Genomic DNA, 21156 nt, shown 5'->3' with positions numbered 1-21156 from the left:
GGTAGGAGGAAGTGCCAGCCTCTACAATGAACGGCCAGGCCACCTTTCTCAGAGGTGCTGACCCCAAATACACCCCCTCAAGTGCCCACAACATGGAAGCATTCCAGGCTGTCATTCACTCTTCCCACAAAGAGACCTCCAGGTTAGTATGGGAATGGGGTGACCTGATCTAAGGCAAGACCTTAACACAGTCAGGCAAGGCTGGAGTGTCTGGGGGAGCTTTCTAGAGGAACTGTGCATGAGAGGGCTCTAAAGGGAGGTTCTGAAGCAAAGAACTGGGCGGGGGAATGAAGTCACCCTCAATGTGCCAGACTCGCTAAAGGATGGTGGGACTCTTTATTTATTTTTTAATTTTTGACCCCCCGCCCCAACTCAGCTTAGGGCATGGCATATAGTAGGTATTCCATACATACTTGCTAAATAAATTGATGGATGATGGGTGCTTGGCCCACAGTTAAAAAAAGGAATGATTGATTGGTCTCACTAACCCTCGTACATGCCACGTGGGTCAACAGCAACACTGATTAAGCACCTGTTGTGTGCAATCAGCTGAGCTGGGAGTCACATGGGGCATGGCCCTAAGGGAGGCAGCGAGTAAGGTGAGATGGTTCCACTACTGCCTTTGTCATTCACTGGCTCTGAATATGCCCTGCACTTTCCCACCTCTAGCTTTTGTCCATGCCAGTCCTCTGATAGGAAGCTGCCTTTCTTCCCTCTCTGCCTCTCCCAGGAGGTGCCCTCCCCAGTCCACCCAGCTCTGCCCTATTCCTCTGGCCTCCCCAGCTTGATGGGGACTCAGGACAGTGCTACTTTGTACACACTACTCCCGACCTGTGAGCCACATTTCTGTCGCTCCTGCTGCAGGTTAGGCACACCAAGCCCAGGTGCCAGCTCCTCCCGGTGGGCAACAAGGCAAAACCTGACTCTGTTTCCTGCCCTGGGCTTCCATGTTGGATGAAGTCTCTCCATCCAAGGGCTCCCAGTTTCTAGCAATCTGGTCCAGGGAGGAGCTGGTCCCCAAGGAAATGATTGAGGCTGCCCACTTGGACTTCTCAGCCTCAAGCTAAGCGGGGCAGCCTCAATTAATCTGACTTAGGAAGGGGCCTGTGAGATTGTAAAGAGCCCCGCTGTTTATTGAGCATTTCCGTGGGTTGGTGCTCTCTGCTTGATATTGTGATTGCCCAGAGCAAATCTTGAGGATGACTCTCTCCTTTTAGAGAGGGGGAGCGATCATCCCATGGTCACACAGTAAATAGAGCAGGGCAGATCTTGCCCCACTCAGCCTCCTATGACCACACAGGGAATCAGGGCTGCCCAGAACTTCTCTCTGGTCACTGCAGAGTTCTAAAAATGGGACAAGATATTGTGTACCTCCCGCCCTTCCTGCTGGCCCCCTGGCTCCACTCCCATTTTTTGCTTTCTCGGTGGGTTATCCTTCCCCATTTTAAGTCTCCTGCAACTCACAGCCCTTTAACCCTTCCCAGATTACTCTCTCCAGCACCCCATGGGAGGTATCCACTCTTTCTGGGAAAGTGTTCCTTTCACAGCTGGCCTGGAAGGCCAGGAGGCAGGCAGGAACTCCTCCCTGGTCATGCTCTCTCAACAGCCCATCCCACCACTAGAGAAGACAAAGAAGGGTCCCAACAGACTTCCATTAATTCCTCACCATGTCCCCTGCCCACTGGAGTGGGCAGATGAGAACCAAACTAAGAGAGGTTAAGGGATTGCCCACAGTCACATGGTTCACAAAGGCCAAGTGAGAACTAGAGCTCATGCATTCTAGGGCTGTGCTCATGCTTTCTGGCCCAACATATGAACCCTTGGGCATTGAACGTTCATCTCCCCTGGCTCCTACCACTTTTAAACCTTCTTCTAGCTCTTCCATGTTTTCTTTGGCTCCAGGTTGGAAGTAAGGAACAGCCAGGGTCCTCTGTGTCTTTAGAAGAGCTGGAGAGTGTTCAGAGCACTTAAATGAGAGGACCCAGTTATAGGCTTTGGAGTTGATAGATTTTGGGGCCACTTTCCTTGGGCAGAGCCTGACGCGCACAGGCTTGACCTCCAGGGGAGCAGGGACAAGGGTCAGAGGTTGCTGGCTCTCTGGTAAAAGAAGTACTCGTCAGAACCCTTTCAGAACTTGGGTCCAACACCCTGTCTGCCCCTCAGGCCAGCTCGATTCTTACCCAGGGTGAGAGTTCACACCTTCCCAAGGCAGCCACTCCATTCTACTCTTAGAAAGTTCTCTTTCAGCTGTCCACAAGGCTTCACTCTCTTCTTATCTGTTCCCCTGCCTGGCAGTCTGTACATAGAGACCCAGGCCTCAGGGCTGTAGAACCCTGGCTGCTTCACGGCAGCAGCTCCTTTATTGCCTCTCTTCCTGAGCAGAGCCCGTGGACTTGCTTAATTCTTTGGGAAGGTTGTGCTATTATCCTGATGAGGGAACAGAGGCACAATGTCAGTGACTAGCTCAAGGTCACACAGCTGGTGGGTGAGGAGCAGGTACTGGAATTCATGTGCGTTCCCACCTTGCAGCCCAGGCTGAACCAGAGAGCTCAGGCATCTAGTGAAGGGCCTATCACATGGCCCTGATGGCTCTCAGGACTTTGGGGGAGGCTGCCCAGGGTGTATGAGCTGTGCTGCAAGCACCTGAGGACAGATGGTCCCTGCTTCCCTGCCCAGGGCCTTCCCGCCACTCAGATCACTGGATTTTCTCCCACACACAGAACCTGACCCTCAACACCCAAGAGAGTTGTCTTCCAGGCACTCTTGCCCTGGGAGCCATCCACAACTTCCTTGGCCCTCTCCAGTCCATCCTAAAGCCTGTTTAAATGCCCAGAAAATGCCTGGCAAAAGATTGGGGAGCTGGGGCTTGGGACCTCTTACTTGATCTCTGTCTGGCCGCCTGCTTTCCGAGCAATCTGCACCAGCTCTTTCCCATAGCGCTCCTCCGCTTGGGCCCTGCAAGAACAAAGAGCAGGCAATGTATCCCCTTCAGTTCTATTGGCCGCAGGTACCTCAAATGTCTGCAGGTCCCTCAAAAGTCTGTGGCAGGATCCTGGAAAGCCATCCTCTCAGCCTTTGGGGACAGGTGGGCCCTCAGGTCTCCTTGAGAAAGTTAAGTCCCCCAGCCCTATCTCTAAATAAATGTTGGCCAAATACAGGTAAATTTGAAGGTACATCAGATTATTTTCCCACCTGGGGGAGGCCTATATCTGGGGAAACACAGGAGAGCTGCACTTATGACTTTTTAAAGTAGGGGATGCTTTGACAGCAGCTTGGCTGGGATGAGGGGCCTTGGCCATCTCACAGGAGCTGGGTGGAGGGTGGCATCCCTCCCTTGCTGGCCCTTGCACATCCTCTGTGATGCTCACCTCTGCCTCAGCAGCTCCTCTACGTCCTTGCACATCTTCCTGCCATCCAGCAGCCTCTGCAGCAGCACTTCGTAGCCTGTATGGGCCGTGAAGTCCCTGCACTGTAACATAGGATAGAGGGATGTGTGAGGGCCACAACAGGCAGTGGGAGGCAGGACATAGCCTAGTAAGGACCCCTCTGACCATGTCCCCATCTGCCTCCATCTTCCTCATTCAAGGGTAGGCTCTTAAGATTCAGGACCTGGATTCGCACAGGCATACAGTAGGTCCTCCCCACCCCCAACCCCTGCCACCATCTGTGGAGATGCCAGGTGTAATATAAGTGAGATCCACCTGGCATTAGAACTCACAGTACAGGACACACCAACTCCAACACAAGATAGCCATGGGAAGGGCCACCACCAAGACCCCATAATGATAGCCTTACAGGGTGCGTGGCACTGCTCACTCCTTTCATCATCTCCGTAGCCCTATTATCTCAGCAGTTTAAGTAAGAACACTGAGGCACAGACTGGTGAAGTGAATCCAGAGTGACACAGCTTGAAAGCTGTCCGGCTCAAGTCCATGCTCTTCACCTCTATACTATATTGTCTCTACACCGTATGTGCTCTTTGTGCGGGTTCAGATAATCCTCTCATGCCCACCCAGTGAGGTAGTCCCTGGGGTGACTTCGGTTAGGACAGGAGTATACCTTAACACACATAGAGAGCACATGTAGGATACCTCACAGACCTAGGACATGTAGGACACATCTGGCTCACTTAGCACATCTGGCACATACCTAGAACACCTGGTACACCCCAGGTGCACCTCTTAACCAAGGTGGTGAGGGGAGCGGTGTCTTGGATAATCCAGGACATAGCTGAATCTCTGCCGCTCGCTTGCCTGGCACTTGCTCAGCCTGTCCTGGTGTTCCTGACTCATATGATTCTCCTTTCTTATCCCTGGAGTGAACTCCGAGCTACTGGTGCAGGAAGTTGGGGATGAAGGTCATACTCAAAAACTATGAGAAGACACAGGGTCTCCTAAGACATCTCTGGGTCTAGGGAGTGGGTCCCGGGGCCAGGTTGCTCCCTGCCAGATCTCTGGGCACCTGACTGCCAGTGGAGGGAGCTCTATCCTGGGAGTAAGTGGTGAAATGTTATGCTGAGAGCAGGAGCTTTTGAATTTCTGAGTCCCACATTCATTCTTGAGGAAGGATCTCCAAAACCGTAAGGGCACTTGGCCAGGCAACTGAAAATCAGGGCAAGCCCTGATACATGGCATCTAGTGTTTTCTTTTTTCCCCATAGACCCCCAAATTCTCAGAGACTAGTGAAAAGAGTGTTTCCCTGATCTCACACACCATACATAGCCCTGTCTCTCAGAGCTCAGAGAACAAGGGAGGCTTTCGCAAGGCCACACACACACTTGGAGGTGGCAAGTCTAACCCTCTCAGAGTCAAAAGCTGGTGGTGCCCCACACCTCCCTTCCAATGCGGTGTTATGGGTATATGGGGGAGAGACAGAGGAGGAGTCAAAATAAAGGAGAGCTGCCTTCAGGAAGAGGCATTTTGTTAGGTTAGGAAGAGAAGGTATTGTTCTTCCAAGTCTAAGGGGAGTCCTATTTGGTAAGAAAGGGCAGCAATTCCACCAATTACCGCAACTGGTCCCATGTCAAGCCCAGCCCACGCCCAGGCCTGTAGTATGCTTAGGATCCCATGCTCATTCTTTCTTCCATAAGCATTCCTAGAAATTTTCGAGGCCCAGGCTCAGCTGCCCACAGGGTGACAAGCAGGATGTTTGGGCCCTGGTTGGGCCACCCAAGGCCCCAGCATGGAGAAGTTGTTACCCCAACCCTCTGTAGTTCAGTGCTGGGGTCCAAGTCAGCTCCAACGTCCAGGCTGGTATTGTTGCCCTAAGCTGGGCCAGGCTTTCACTTCTGGGGCTTTTATGGACAGCTACTTGCCCACTAATCAGTCAGCAGACAATGGTTTCCTGCCCCTCAGCCTCTGCCCTCTCTCTGGACCCACAGGACAGAAGCATGTAGCAGCCAGGAAGGAAAATGAATATGGAGCCCCAGCTTCTTGCCTTCTCCCCATGAGGGTGGTCACTCTAAGCTAGACACCAGTTCCTCTAGGAAACAGAAGCCCAGAGAAGGGAAGGGCCTGGCTGAGGCCACACAAGACAGAGGCAGGACAAGGGCACTTCTTATTACTCCTGGGAGAGATGGCAGGGAGCTGGGCAGGGAACACTGACTGGAGCCCAGCCCTGCAACAGGACATCCTCCTCTTCCCTGCCAGCCCCATGCCCAGCCTGACACTCCAGGGAAACCACTCTGTCCTTAGTGAGACCCCCAGAATATAAAGAGAAGCAAACATCAAACCTACATTGGCCATTCTAGAGGAGGCAGAAGGCAGCAAGGGGTCCTGTAGGCTAGATCTCCACGAATTCATGTCCCCAAAGGCCACAGTTTCAAGAATCTTGTCTAGTCCCCTCTCAGAGCCACGGTGGTGCTAGCAGGCACTGCTGCCGAGAGAACTACGGTCACAAATGACTAGCCTGTTCCAAGGAAGTGCCTGACTCCCTATGGGTTGAAACTTCCCCCAGCCTGCAGCCTCATCCTTCACCCCAACTCCAGAAACCTCCTCAAGGGAATTAGTTCTGACTCACTGCTCAGAGATGGGCAGAGTCAGGCTCAGGATGCTGTTGAGGAAATGAGTGAACCTATCATTCAATCAGTTAATCAATTGGTCCTGCAGGCCCACAGTCCAAGGCTCAGCTCCAGATAACCCCCTCCAGGGACCCACCCTGGCTTTCCTTTCCTGCACCCACCCAGCTCCCCTTTTAAGTACCAAGAACTCCCTGCTGGTCTCCCTCATTTATGGGCTAAGATTGACATTTCAACAATGCCAAAGCTACCAGAAGGCAGGGCCTCTCACTTCCTTCTATCCACTCACAGCCTCTGTCACCTGAAACCTGCCCATGACTTTGCCTTTTGCGAAAGCACCTTTTATGGAGTCTACCTGCCACATACTGCACCAAGAACATCACAGCAGTTATCTTATTGAAAATGCATGCCCAAGGAGGTAAGGATGGCCAAGAGGAGGCTTAAAGAGGGGAGGTGATGGCCCAAGGTCACTGGTAAAAGTCAGAAAATGAGATATGAACTCAGGTTGGTCTGTCTCCAAAGCCGCACATCCACATTGGTTATTCGATAGATATCCTAGCAACTTTTCAGTTTGAAACATCAAAAAGTGATTTAAAAAATAACTTTTAAAAATGATTAATCAAATTCTCTCCACCTCAAATAAAATTTGTATCTTGGACTGTCATTCAGTTGTCATGCATTCAAAGAAGCCAGCTCTGTGTCCAGGCTGGGCCAGAGGAATGCTACCTTGGAGAAGGCCTGTGTTGGCTCTGCATACTAAGTACTGACAGCCAGCAAGCAGCCAGAAGCCCCCCAAATATAGTGTCTAGGGCAATCCACCTTGGGTTAGGGGTCAGGTGGCCAGCAGATGCAGCCTCCTCCTTTGGGAGATTTGCTCAAGCCGGATGTAAGACTGTAAGCCTTGCCATCCATGCTGTGTTACCACTCTGGGCCTCATTTTTCTCATGGAGGGACTGGACTGGGGCTGCAGGCGATCTTCTGAGGCTCTAGGAGGATGTGCTCAGGAAAGCTCTGGTCAGGAGGAAGCATATTCCTGCCTCAGCCTCAAGACAGTGTGAGGAAGGTCTGGGAGCCCTGTTTCTGCTTAGGGATAGCCCGTCTGCTTTTCTCTCTGGGTGAATCCTGCCATGCCCCTACTGGATGGGTAGAGAAGCAGCTTCTCTACCCATCATCACTTTCTCCTTTTCTTGCCCATATCACTCTTGGTGGCTGCAGGGACCAGGGCCTTGAGCAAGCCACTTCCCTCTTGGGACCTGGTTTCCTTATTGAGGAAGTGGGAGCAGAAGCCAACCTCTCTCTTGGCCCTGACGGCCACCCCTCTAGGCCACATTGTGGTTGCCACATTAGGGAGGGTGCCCAGGCCTGGTTGGAGAGACTGGATAGAGTTTAGCAGATTAGATATGAATTCACACCCCATCCTATGACCCTAGTTGTCCTCAGCCTCCACCTCCCTCCTTGTAAAAATGGGCCTAATAGTTACTACAACCTAGGGTTGATCTGAGAAGCTGATGAACTCATGTATGTAGGTGAGAATAGTGATCAGAGCTTGCCCTGAGGCGGGTACTGGGTTAAAGATCATTACCTCCATTTTAACAGCTGAGGACAATGGAACCCAGAGATATTACCTAACCTGCTCAGATACCTGCAGCATACAGCCAGGATTTGAACCTAGCTCTCCTAGACGAAGATTTTGGCTCTGAACTTTTCTCACCTCTCTGCAAAGCCCCAAGTTCAGTGGCTTTTCAGCAAGTGGTAGGTCGCCATGCTCTGCCCTGTCCCTGCCTGCTGCTACCACTCTCACCTGATATAGCTTTCTCTCAGGTGTGGCCAGGCTCGAAAAAAGGCGTTGTTGCCCCACCACAGCCCACATATACCCTCCTCTACCAGAGGGCCTATTTAAAAGGCTGCAGAACCTTTTTCACATGCTCTTTTACATGGAATTCCAGAATATAAAGTACATCAGAGGACAGCTATACCTTTAACCTTGTAGGGAGACACCTGGGTTTTGGTCCTGGTTCTCGTCTGCTAGGAGTAAGCTGGGTAGCCTTAGTAAAGTCCCTTGCCCTCTCTAGGCCTTCCTGGGTGTAAAATGGGTATAAGGGGAGGAAGTGGCCTTCTAGCAAGGAGGTTGATGTGTGTCTGTTGGGTTTTGGAAGCCATGGTCACCGGTGACTAAAGAAGTCTGAAGTCAGGAGAGGGGCTGGAGCTGCCTGGGGGCTGAGGGAGGAGTGATGCTGGAGTGAGAGTGGTGGGCTTGTCCAGGAATTGGCACTGATATTTTACCTAGGAATTAAGTGGGGGCTGCGGAAGGTAACTGGGAAGAGTATCCTTGTAACTTTCTACCCTGAGAACTACCTGACAGGAAGAGAGGAGACACCAAAGGAAGCTGTGTGAAGCGGACTGTTGGGTGCAACTGGGAGCACTCAGAGGCAGAGAGAAGCAGGAACGAATACTGCAGAGAGATACTCCAGCCTGGGGGGTGGGGTGGCGGGGTGGAGGGAGTCAGCAAAGAACCGGCCGAAGTCTCAGGAGCGGAAGAGCTGACCTGCGGGTATCTACCACCTGTGCACTGTCACCAGCTACAATAGCACCAGGGAAATAAAATCTTTCACCCTTTTAGAGTCTGACCCATGCCAGCCCTGTCCATGGAGACACTAGAAGCAGCTGGCAGTGAGTTTGGGTAGAATATGGCAAGTGAAGACACAGACCCTGTTGTCTTTCTTCATCACAGGCTTCCAATGCACAGTTAGGAGACTGGGAAGCTTTAAACTGAATGAGACTGAAATTTTAATTTTAGTTTGTTGAACTGGAGTGAGTTATACCTGAAAAGGGACTAGAAAAGCATTAGGGTGTGCCCAGGGGTGGGGAAGAGAGATTTAATATCACCTTTGGAAGGTAAAAGAAAAATTGTTTCCTACTTATACCCTACCAAGTTTAACATTCATTTTGTAAAATGCTAATCATTCTTGTCAAAAACCTTTCTAATGCCTGTCATGCTCTTATGTTGATAGACTCTTCATTAAAAAAATAATTTTTTTTAAATCACCTTTTCTTGGTATGAGTAGACAGAACAAGGAGACTAGACTTTCTTCCTCTCATCTCAGAAGACCCAGAAGATGAGGACAATGATTTTGAACAACTGTGAGGGGGAGAACGGAGCTAGGGCAGTTTTGCCCTCTCACTTCTCACACAAATTTAACAGAAGAGACTTTGGCAGCTTGCAACTTGTTTGCGGTTGCTTGTCTTCTGTGGACTGAGAAAACAAACCATTAGGATTGTTAGGAAACCTGAGGTAGTCAGCACTAAACTCTTGAGAAGGCAGCTCTATAAAAGCAGAATGGGCCTGTCTGGTTCCCTACTGGGTCTTGGTGCCCAGTGTCTGCACAGCAATGCTCAGCAAACACTTTGAGCAAAGAGCTGAATAAACTGCCTCAGGGAGACCCTTGAGAGAACATGGTTTATGACTGCTGGCCCCTGAGGTGCCCTGCTGAGGGCACTAGACCATTTGCTTGCAGATTCAAAGACACATTACCCAGAACCTTTAAATAAATCAGACAGACCCATCCCCTCTACTTCTTACAATAGTATTATTATCTCTGTTGTACAGATATGGAAACTGAAGCTCAGAGAGGATAAGTCAGTGAGTAGCAGCCAGGCTCTTTCTACTGACCCTCAGCTATTACTCCACAGTGGGGCTCATCTCCACCTGCTACTGTTCAGCAAACTGAGGAAGGCAAAAGAACAAACACCCAGGTATGGCTTGAATGGATGGATGACCAGAGATTTCAGTAGGCAAGCTGGGTGCTTATCCAGAGTATCCCAGGAGGAAGGGTGGATAAAGACAGGGTTTCAAGCTAAAGCCCTTGAGGAACACTCAAGGAATGATGTCACCTGCAGACTTTTTTGGGGCCATCAGAAACAGAGGGAATGTCTGTGGTTGGTGTCCTCAGAGCCCTAGCCATGACTCATGAAGGTAGAGATAGGGAGGCCAAGTCCAGGTCAGTGCAAGGAAGGGTTTTCCAAGAGCCCAAGTGGCCCCAGATATGGAATACAGAGAGAGATGCCACGATATTCCAATAGAGCATACCCTGGCAGGTGTAGGCGGTGTGGGAGGGTTGAAACTTGAGAAAGGGGTTATGCAAGAACGGTGCCTGAACCAGCCCCCAGTCCATGGCTGGTCACTCATAAACTGGAGCCTATGCAGCAGGAAGCCCACTGTGGCCAGCCATGGGCGGAGGATGGACAATGCCTGTCCCTGCTGAAGGGTCAGAATCTCTTCCAGGACTTAGAGTCTGGGGAAGCTCAGTTCCTTCCTTCCCCTGGGCTCTACTGCCCCACGTCCTTCACCCTTGGCCACTGGTATCTGCCTTCTGCCCCACTCACTGCTGGACCCTAGTGAGCCTCTACTGCCAGATCACCTTGGCAGGGGTGTCACAGAGGAGCTGTGTGACCTGGGCAAATCACTCACTTTGCTGAGTTTCAGTTGTTTATCTGTAACATGGGGCAATGAAAGCACAGTCCTGACATGACAGGGTTCTCTCATGACAGGCCCCTACCTGTACACATCGTACCCACTTCTCTTCCCCTGAACTTGGCTCCCGTTAGTTCCTGGGAAGGTGCCATATTTGCTCTGCCTGACTCACAGGCTCTCCTCCAGCTGGCCTCAGGCCATCTCTTCACACACTTGCCCTCACTCCCTCAGATCACTCACTGCTGCCTTTCATCCTGACTGACAACTCTGCGTATCAGACTTCCAGGTTCCTAAACTTGAGGAGTTCATTCACACCTCCAGGTCTTGACCAGGACTTTGTTCACCATCCTCCACCACCACCCGCTTTGTTCTAACTTTTCTACACATTTTGGTTTCACAAAGCAGGCGCCTTTAAGACTTGAGAGAACAGAGGGGAAGTGGGCAGCACTTTGCAGGCTGGGGGGAGGGGAGTGTGGTAGTGAAGATCTTTCCTTCCTGATGATGGAGGAGGCCTATTTAAAAGAACAAAGCTTTCAAGCTAGACAGGCCTTGGTGGAAAGCCAGGCACACCCACAAAATTGCTGTGTAAGCCTGGACAAATTGTATAACCTCTCTTATCTTCACAGTCCTCAAACAGTAGCACCCTGTGGTCAGTATTAAAGAGATAAGAGGCCCCAGACACACACATAGTAGGTCCTCTTTTGTTGCTTGAGGTGCTACCCTCAACTTCACCCAGGTATGTGTGATTCCTGGGAGCCCCTGAAAGTTCACAGAGCTCTGTCTGACAGGGCCTCTGGAAGGCTGTAGGGTGACCGTTAGACATAGTCCTGCAGGCTTCCCACATGTTGGGGCCCAGAGAGGACGTAAGCCAAGGGTCCCAGATGTCTCACGGCCCCAGCTAGCTGGGCTGATTGGCTGCTCTGATGAGGAACACTGAGAGGCTCTACGGAGCTGTCCGTCAGACTGGGGGTCAATGGAAACAAGTTTCTAATCTCAAGCTCAGCCTAACTGAACCTAGGCTAGTTCATCTAACCGCATTGAATGCAGTTTTGTTCTTTAAAAATAAACATCTGTCTTTGCCTTCTTGGCTCTCTGTGACAACTATCCTGGGCCATCTTAGGAAAGCTGCAAATCACTTCACATTTATCTGCCTTTGCATGGACCCCTCCAATCCTTGGGGCAGGGGACACCTAGCCTAAGACACCTAGTACAAAGACACATCTTCTCTGTAGAATCCCAAACCTACTTATGGACTACTTGTTGTCTCTTAAACATGTCAAGCACTGTCCTGCCTCAGCCCATCACCCCCTCTTTTCCTCTTCAGTATGACTCAGCTTCTGTTTTCCCATTTCCACAGCTGGGAAGACCTGAGTCCCATCTGGTCACCCCATCCCCACCCTGGCTGCTACTAGAGCTCCAACTAGCACTTCCTGTTACCCAATAATGGGTGGCCTGTCAACATCAGCGGAAAAGGGCTGTCACTCGCTTGCCTGTACAGTCACTCATTGCTCAGGGTTCCAGGTCTCAGCAAACCACTACACTCTCCTACTAATCCCAAAAGGTTCTCTGACCCAGGCCTGGAAAGGTAGCAGTCAGGCTTGGCCCAGTAGCCCCAAAGTCCATCTGGGTGGCATCCCCAGGCCCACATCCCCTCTATGAGCCTTGTTTTTCTCTTTGTAAAACGGGAATAAGTATATCAACCTCACAGGGCTATTGCTGGAATTAAATGCATTTTGTCACTTGAAACCATGGGAAGACTCTCTAGTGGTAGAATTTAATATGCAGTGGTAAACAGTTGGGTAGGCATTCTGGGAACAGGAGGATCCACATCAGAGGCTCACTCTGTAGGTGCATATCCAATTATAAGTCTGGGTCCCTCGGGACTTAGCCTATGGTGAGCAGAAGAAGGTGGCCTCTTTAGCATTGCCCTGAGCTCCCTTCCATCTTCAAAGCCTTTATCTTAAGTGAGCATCACTCTAACATCCTACAGATGAGGAAGCTGAGGTTTAGAGAGGGGAAATGATTCTCCAAGGCTTCCCAGCAAGTGAGGGTGGGGGCCAGGTGAGGCTTCAAAGGAGCCTGTTCTCTTCTGAGCCTGTGAGGAAGGGACCTTCTAAAGCTAGCCCAGCGGGGAGCCCTGGCATGGGCAGCCCGCAGGGCACAGGGCACCATTCTTTCTTTCTGGAAGCTGAGAAAGTGTTAGTTTCCACAATGAGTTCCCTCCATCATGTGGTTTGTAGAGTTACTCAGGGTCTGGGTGAAAAGGGAGGGCATCCTGCCCACAGTCTGCAGCATTCAGTCCCCTTTGCATGACAAGAAACATCTACCCCTGGAGAGGGTGCAAAGAGCAGAAGACAGTATCTCTGCCACCACCGAAGGCTGGTCAGGACCTTTCACAATTCAGCTTGAGCCTTCCTTTCCTTCCAGCCACCCTGAACAATCCTCTGGGCCTGAAAACTGTCTTCCAAATCCACTGTGTTTACTCCCCTTGCACACATTTGCCTGTGCCATTCCTTCTATCTGGAGTGCCATTTGTCTTCCTGCCACCTCTCAAATCCTCATCCACCCTTTCAAAGCCTGAACAAGGCCCTGTCTTTCTATTTCAGGGGCTACCCTAGCTGTCTGTAAGTGTCGGGAGCAGCCAGGTCAGTCCATGAATTCTTGGGAATTGGAGTGCAAAAAGGGTCATTGAGAGGCAGATCTTGTTTTCCACCAAGGAAAAAATCAAAGATATGAGTTACATTTTTGATCCAGGACACTGCAGCCAGTGAATCCTACCTAGGTGACCATCTTCAGGCATTGCAAAAGCAGAGTGAGCATAACCACAAACCTCTGTAATCTACTATCATCATCAGATAGTAGATGATGAGCAGATAGTAGTGGCATGAGCACAGATGAACCAAGTTCTCAGGTCCTGGGGGGCCCATGTACCACAAAGCGTGCACAGAGTATTTGGAAGAGGAATGTTATCAACCATAAATTTTACCTAAAATGACCATCTCAGCTTTGAAAACAGGAATTTCTTAGTTTTGTTTTCGAATATTTTCCTTTTAATAACATATAATTGTGATCACTTACAGAAAATTAGGGGGGAAATGGAGAAAAAAATCGTCCTACTTCCAAGACCGTAGAAACCAATATCACCCTTTTATTTTATAGGAGTTATAATTGAACCAAGAAAAAAACTAGCCAATCGCCTTGAATTCAGGAGCAGAGCATGATGACATTGGACATACCTGGGGGAAGTCCCTACTCTGCCTTGGATGTATGACCATGGACTAAGCCCTTGACCTGCCTGTGACTCCATGCAGGAGATGGGAGGACACTGACAACCGTTCTATGCAGGGTTAATTTGGAGACCCATGTGGAATGACTGTCATAGTGCCTGGTACATATTATGCATTCAATGAACAGGCATTGTTGCCACTCCTCTGGGGTCATTTAAGTAGCTGGGACTCAGGAAAAAAATCTTTACAAAACTTGAAGTAAATTAATCCCTTTTTATTTTTAATTTAATTTTTTCAATAAGAGATATGTTTACATAATCCTAAAATCAAAAAATATTTAAAAAGTACATAGTGAAAGCACTCATTGCCACCCATCTCTGTTCCCCACCAATTTCTTTTCTCTCACTTCCACCAAAGGTCATTAATTTATTTAGTTCTCTGTGTCTTTCCAGAGAGTCTCATTGTTAAAACAAGCCTATGCCAATATAAATGCTCATTTCCCTGACTTTTCACAATAGGCCAAATATCAGACATACACAGTTTGGCTCTGTGTTTTTTATACATAATGCACATAAAAGCCTTAAAGAGCTTTCCCAACTAGTGCAGAGAGAGCACAAGTGTCTATCCTCATTTATTCTGATAGGCACAGCCAGGAAGGCCATGGGAAGACAGATGGTGGAGGCAAAGGCAGAACAGCCAGGGCCTCCCTCTCTCACCTCCTACTCCATCCACTGACCCCTGCTGGTCCAGAGGACGTGCTCCTCAGCCACTGGACTACTCGGCCTTCAAGGCCACAAGGCCTGCCATGCTGCGAGTCCTCCCACAGTGTCTGAGCAGACTTTGGTTCCCAGCAAAGCTCCACTGGACTTGGCTCTCCTGGCCCCTTCCAATATACTCTGTTCCCGCCTTCCTGCATAAAAAGGCTCCTGTCCAGCCAGAGGACCATGAGGGTTTCCAAAGTGTCTGCTAGTGCCAAATGCTAGAGGACTATTCTCCACTTTCTCACCAATTCGGAGAATGTACCCAAAGAAATAATCCTGCAATGAAAATCCTTGATACGCAAAGTTCTATCCATTTCATCACTGTCCAGAGTAGTAAATAATTGGCAGCAACCTAAATGTGCACCAAATCCACAAGCTGGAGGGTCGTGCAGTCATTAACAATGATGTTTTGAAGAACAAGAAATCACACCCACAACCACACATGTTCAAAATGGAATTACATTAAAAAGGTGGTGGGTGGGTCACACAACAACGTGAATACACTTAACACATCTGAACTGAACACTTAAAATGGTTAAGATGATAAATTTTATATTAGGTATATTTTACCACAATTAAAAGTAAATTTAAAATGCAAGAAAAAAAGTAGGGAAGAATACAAAAGCATGTAGACAATATGCTTGCACCCATGTAAAATAATCTTAGAGAAACACAGCAAAATATTACCAGTTGTCTCTGTGTGGTGAGACAACTGAGGGTGATTTACTCCCGTTTTTCTCCATTTCTCTCTTTTCCTTTAGGACCTTGTATTATTCGCCTTGTTTCTTTAGAAGGTACATTTGTAGCTCTGGGTGCCTAGATCAGAGTGGGCACCCAATGAGTCATGCAAAACAGTATAGTACTTCCTCAAATAATTAAAAAGAAAATTACCATATGATTCACCAATTCTACTTCTTGATATATACCCCTCAAAATTGAAAACATAAACATAAATAGATATTTGTGTAACCATGTACATAGCAGCATGTTCATGAGAGCCAACAAGTGCAAGCAACCCAAGTATCCATGGACAGATAAATAGATAAACAAAATCTGATATATACATAAAATGAAATATTATTCAGCCTTAAAAAGGAAGGAAATTCTAACACATGCTACAATGCAGATGAACCTTGAAGACTTTATGCTAAGTAAAATAAGGCAGGACAAAAGGACAACTATTGTCTGATTCTTATATGAAGTACCTAGAACAAATAAGTTCATAGATTAAAAAAAAAGTAGAATGACGATTGGCAGGTATTGGGGGTAAAGTTGGGGGAATGTAGAGTTATCATTTAATGAGTACAGGGTTTCAATTTGGAAAAATGGAAAAAATTCTGGAGGTGAATGTTGATGATGGTTATAGAACAATGTAAATGTACCTAATACCACTGAACTACACTTAAAATGGTTAAGATGATAAATTTTATATTAGGTATATTTTACCACAATTAAAAGTAAATTTAAAATGCAAGAAAAAAAGTAGGGAAGAATACAAAAGCATGTAGACAATATGCTTGCACCCATGTAAAATAATCTTAGAGAAACACAGCAAAATATTACCAGTTGTCTCTGTGTGGTGAGACAACTGAGGGTGATTTACTCCCGTTTTTCTCCATTTCTCTCTTTTCCTTTAGGACCTTGTATTATTCGCCTTGTTTCTTTAGAAGGTACATTTGTAGCTCTGGGTGCCTAGATCAGAGTGGGCACCCAATGAACGTCAGCCTCTCCCGATTTTCTGTGAGGCCCTGGGGACACTGTTGGCGGGTTCTGAGATGGAGGACAAGCAGCTTTAGGGCAGACTGAAAGTGGGGCCCCTCTCTGTAACCTCCTAAATGGGGAACCTCAGAATCTCAGAACTGGGAAGGGGAAGAGGCAACAGCAGCTGAATGGGCATGTGATGGGGGTGGGGTGGGCCCAGCCTTAGTCTCTCTCCCTCTTTGTCTCTCTGGTGATTCATCTCCCAACTCAGGGAGCAGTACCTCCCTCTGTCCTCTGTCTTGTGGAGAGTTTGGCTTCTTCCAGCTTGGCACAGAGGTTTCCAGATAAAGCTGGAGCCCAGCTTTAAAGGGGAGAGAAGTGACCACAGGTCAGAGGGAAAAGTTGAGGCCTGTTCTCTCTGTCCCACTTGGTGGTTCCTGCTCAAAGGTGTGTGTATGGGTGGGGCGGGGGGCCGATGAGAGGTCATTGTAGTGTATGTGGCCCAGCCTCCTCAGGCCCTTACTTTTCCTTTTAATGACCCCAAAAGGGATAAGATGTGGACCTCCATAAATTCTGGTCTAGGACTAAATTTTCCCTCTTAAAACAACATTCAGTGACTTCTTTGCAAAGGCCATTGGGTGTATAGGTCTAGGAGGGAGTGAATTCGTGGGAGGGGAAGGTGCATCTCAGAGCCCTGCTCCTGTTGGCACACAGTTCCTGGCCCAGTTTTCAGGGAACTTCAGTCCTCAGCACTGAGTGTCTTCCTTGAGTCCAAGACAGTCTCATTTATCTGACTGGATGTCGGGGTGAGGCTTGGGGTCCAGCTTTAACCACCTAATTGAGAATCCTGCTTAAAAATATTTGTAGAATATAACCAAAGTGAATTGGAGAAATGGCTTCAGAAAGGCAGGTGGAACCATGGAGACAGCCACTGCTCATTCATTTATTCTACAAACATTGACTGAGCTCATACTCCACTTGCCCACCCTGTGCTGAGGATAGAGACAGATGTTTCTTGCAATACATTTTGGTTGTCTGCTGGGATCAGAGCCACTGGCAATAAGAGCTGGGTGGGGTGGAGGAAAGGACCCTGCCTTCTCTGGGCTTCTGTGTCCTTCTGGCTTGGTGCCGAGGCAGGTTATAGGAGATCTAAGGTCCTCTCAGCTTGGACATCTGTATTCTCAGCCTCAACCTTGTCTCACTGATAGGCCCCATTCTGAGGCTCAGCCATAAACTTCCTGCAAAGCCATCATACTGTTCATCTCTGTGTGTGTATAACAGAAATCAAATTATTCCTTCCCTCTCTCTGTGGCTGGCCCACTCCCACCCACCTCATTCCCACAGCAGCCTATATCTGAATGCTCTGCCACAGAGAAAAGCAGGCTATAAATAAATACTGTGTGGCCACACGGATAACACTGCAAATACAGGCCTACTGAGAGACAGGCCCAGTCTGCTCCCACGCTGAATGTTTCTACCACTTCTGAGCCATTATGTTTCCTTTTTATATTTTTTCTTTCCTCCCTTAACTGTCAGGCTACCAGCTATCTTTAAAACTGTCTCTAACAGTTGAGGTCCACCAATATTTATTAATCACCAACTGTATATCAGGTTCCATGTAGACCCCTACTAATTGCTGCATGTATAGATCAAAAGACCACATGACAAATCTTGTTAAAATTGTAGGTAAAATCAGAGTTCATAGGCTCTAACTAAAAGCTTTGAGCCATCTCGTATGAATAAAGTATGTGACCTTTAATGTAAGATCTTAGCTCCTCAGAAACTATTTACTGTGAGTGTCAGAAACAGGGCTGGTGACACCTGTGTTCTGGATAGTTGATAGATGAAGTGCTGTGGTATTGGACATGATTCTTCTAGTTTGGGGGGTTTTCTTTCTGTTAAAGACTGGTAGTTTTCAAACAGTGTGCTGCCAAACTTCAGGGTTTAATAGCATTGACTTAGACTAGGGTAGGGGAAAAAATAGGGAAAGGGGCAGGCTGGGCTCTGTCCCTAACAATTCCATGGCAGTTAGATCAGTATGTCTTTTGTGTTCTACAGATTTGTCTGTAAATTGAGCTTCAAGGTATTTCTATTAACCTTGTCTGATCTTCCTTCTCTGGAAGTAGAAAGGACAGAATTTTTCCATCCATTTCATTGATGTGGCCCCCAAACTTAGTGATCTGCCATGTTGATAAGCATTCTGGATGAGAACCCAGGCACTGGAGTCAGGGTTTGATCCCAGCTGTGTGATCCTGGGCAAGTTACTTAAACTCTGTCTTAATTTTATCCTCTGAATAATGTGGATAACAATAGCATCTACTTCATTGGTTTAAATGAGTGAATTGACACATGGTCTTGAGGACAATGTCTAGCGTATCTTTAGTGCTCGGGGAGTGTTGGTTGTCTTCACCGGCTGATCTGGGCCGAGGATTAGGGGAGGTGTTAGAATTCAAAGCTGTAGGAGCAATGATGCTGATAGTGACCTTTTGGAGCACCAGTCTAGGCTCAGTGTGAGAGGCTCCCACTGGCCACTTTTCTCCCCCTCCCAGCTTTGGCCTTCTTCAGGGAAGCTTTAGCCTCATCCTAGGCCCCAGGAACCAGGAGTGAAGGAGAGGAGGCACCTGGAGGCATTGAAGTTCACAGAGGCTCAGAGGTAGGGCAAGGGCAGAGCTTGGCAGGATGTCGGTTCAGGAAGCTGCCACACGTAAGCTTTCTTGCTGCTGCTTTTGCCACACCCTGCTCCCTCACACACCATGCTCTGCTGCCCAGATCTTGCCATGGGACTGCTCCTTGCCTCAGCTCTGCCCTAGGGAAGGTGGGTCAAGATGCCCTGGCCTGAGACAGATGTCCTGGAGGTAAAACAATTCAGAGTCTCCTGGCCTGCCCTGGGCTACAGAGCAACCTGGATTTCTGGGCCCCACCCCTTTTCCCACCTCCAAGTCAGAGCAGTGATAAGGTTACTCACTGACTCCTCTACTGCACGCCCTCCCCTCACCCCACCCTGAGTGAGCCTCAGCTGCCAGCCTGGCACTTGGCATAGGCTGAGCCACATCTGCTTCCACTGCTTTCTCTGTGTTGGTCTCACTCCTTCTTTGTAGAGATAGAGAAATGAAGGCCCAGAGAGAGGCACAGGTGCTCTCCCCAGGCAGCCCTCTTCCTACTCTCTGGTTAATGCAGGTGAGAAGCAGGTGACTCACATACTGGCCATGGGCCCCAGAAAAGGGCCCAGGGAAGGGAGGCTGTTGTCTGAGGCAAAGGGCCAGGGAGTCCTCTATGGGGCTGGAAGGGGAACCCTTTGGGCAGCCACATTCGTCCGCAATAACCAGAGAGAGCTGAGCTTTTCCCTGTGAGCCTCTGGGGACAGCCAGAACTTGAGGAGCAGAGGGGAAGGTTGAGAAACAGCTGGAAAAGAGTTGAGGGGATCTAGGGTCCAAACTGGGCTTGCAGGCTGTGTGGCCTGGGCCAAGACATTTTACCTCTACGAGCCAGGCGGGTGCCATTATTTCATAGTGTAAAGGATTTGATTTACACCTGTAAATCAAAAAAAAAAAAGAACGCAAGCAAAGAATTGCTCTGCCTTGCTGCCTCCTCAAAGAGTTCTTTAAGGGCTGAAAGAAGAGGGGGCTTGGGTGAGAAAAGAGAATTGCCATTTGGATGCGAGCCAAAGTGCTGGGGAATTTATTACCTTTGATCACCTTGTTTAATCCTCCCATTCAATTGGTATGTTTATTAATATTTTTCTCCACTATATAGGTGGGGAAAATAAGGCTGAGAGAGGTAAAATGACTTGTCCAGACTTTATATTTATATTGCAGAGCCAAGATCTGAATTCAATTTGTTTGGTCTCCAAACCTGTGACTCATTCCCTCTCACTTTGCATGGCCTGCTCAAGCTCTCATCCACATATTAGACTCTCCTAAAAAGATACTGCTATGGGGAGGGTTGCCTGGAGGAAAAATCAGTCCTGGGACTATAGGAGATATCCCTTCCCCACTGTATTGAAGTTTGCAGAGAAATCAGTACTTCAGCTTGAGGATCCCTTTCATTTCCCAACATGGAAGGGATGATGGTGCAGGTCACCTCTATAATTAAGACCAAAAATGAACAGCTATTTTTATGAGAAAACCCCCCACTTTTCTTGGAACCACATCCCCATCAACTGCCCTAGGGAAATTTTAGCCAAGCTGCCCTCCCGTGGCCCATTGCCCAGCAGTCTTTACTCACCCAAAAGGCATCTCTGAACTGAAGCTGGGGCATCATCCTCAGGAGATTTCCACGGCAAAGCTTGCTCTCCTGCCACAGACAGGCCTGAGAGGCTCAGGGGCCAAGTGCACTGTCCTAGTGCTGGCAGGGTTGGCCCAGGCTCCCCTGATTCAGCTGGTGCTGTCTGCAGTGCCTCAGAAGGTAGCCACAGCCAGAGATGAGCTGCCAGAGGGAGGAAAAAGGCTTAACCTGTTTCGTTTGGGGCTAGAATCAGCCACAAAATGAGGAAGGAACAGTGCCCGGGGATGGGAGGGCGGATCCTAGTGTCCACCCAGCCCCTTTACGGCCCTATGGTGATGGTGATGGTGATGGAAGACCCAGTCTAAGCTGTAGGACTGAGTAGGGATGCTGGCTCCAAGTGGGAGGCAGTGGATAGTGGGAGAGACAGATTGGTACACAGGCCAGGCAGGCAGACAGCCCAAGGCTACACAGGAAGGTTTGTGCAACTTCTCCCTGGGGGCGGGCACCAGAATCTTCACCCACAGGAAGCAGAGTCGCTGTACTTCCCTGTGCAGTGACGCTTGCCATCTTCCACCCTGCTGCTTGCCTCCCCTTGTCATCTTCTGATGTCCTAGCTGGACCATTCTCAGAAGCCATAAACCTGAGGCCCACTGAAGATGTTGGCAATGAAAGGGCAGGAACCAGGGTGTCGTTGCCCACCACCCAAGCCCTGCTCCAGACCATGAGCATATATGCTAGATTCACCACACTTCGCCA

The 21156-nt window shown here is 48.9% G+C and overlaps 1 protein-coding gene across 2 annotated transcripts in view; it reads right to left on the bottom strand.

The window, feature by feature from the left end:
* Positions 1–20857, bottom strand: part of PSTPIP1 (proline-serine-threonine phosphatase interacting protein 1) — a 37903-nt gene extending 17046 nt beyond the window's left edge. For both annotated transcript variants that reach the window (XM_006922587.2, XM_006922588.2), the window contains exons 1-3: positions 20401–20857; positions 3369–3469; positions 2881–2955 (exon numbers count right to left, since the gene is read on the bottom strand). In XM_006922587.2, the coding sequence (XP_006922649.1) occupies positions 2881–2955; positions 3369–3469; positions 20401–20436 (212 nt within the window). In that variant the 5' untranslated portion in view covers positions 20437–20857. The remainder of the gene's footprint in view (positions 1–2880; positions 2956–3368; positions 3470–20400) is intronic.
* Between the last annotated feature and the right edge of the window lie 299 nt (positions 20858–21156).

Source organism: Pteropus alecto, unplaced genomic scaffold, assembly GCF_000325575.1.
Source record: "Pteropus alecto unplaced genomic scaffold, ASM32557v1 scaffold38, whole genome shotgun sequence".
NCBI lineage: Eukaryota > Metazoa > Chordata > Mammalia > Chiroptera > Pteropodidae > Pteropus > Pteropus alecto.
The sequence above is the reverse complement of the archived record's forward strand: the minus strand, read 5'-3'. Positions and strand labels throughout refer to the sequence as shown.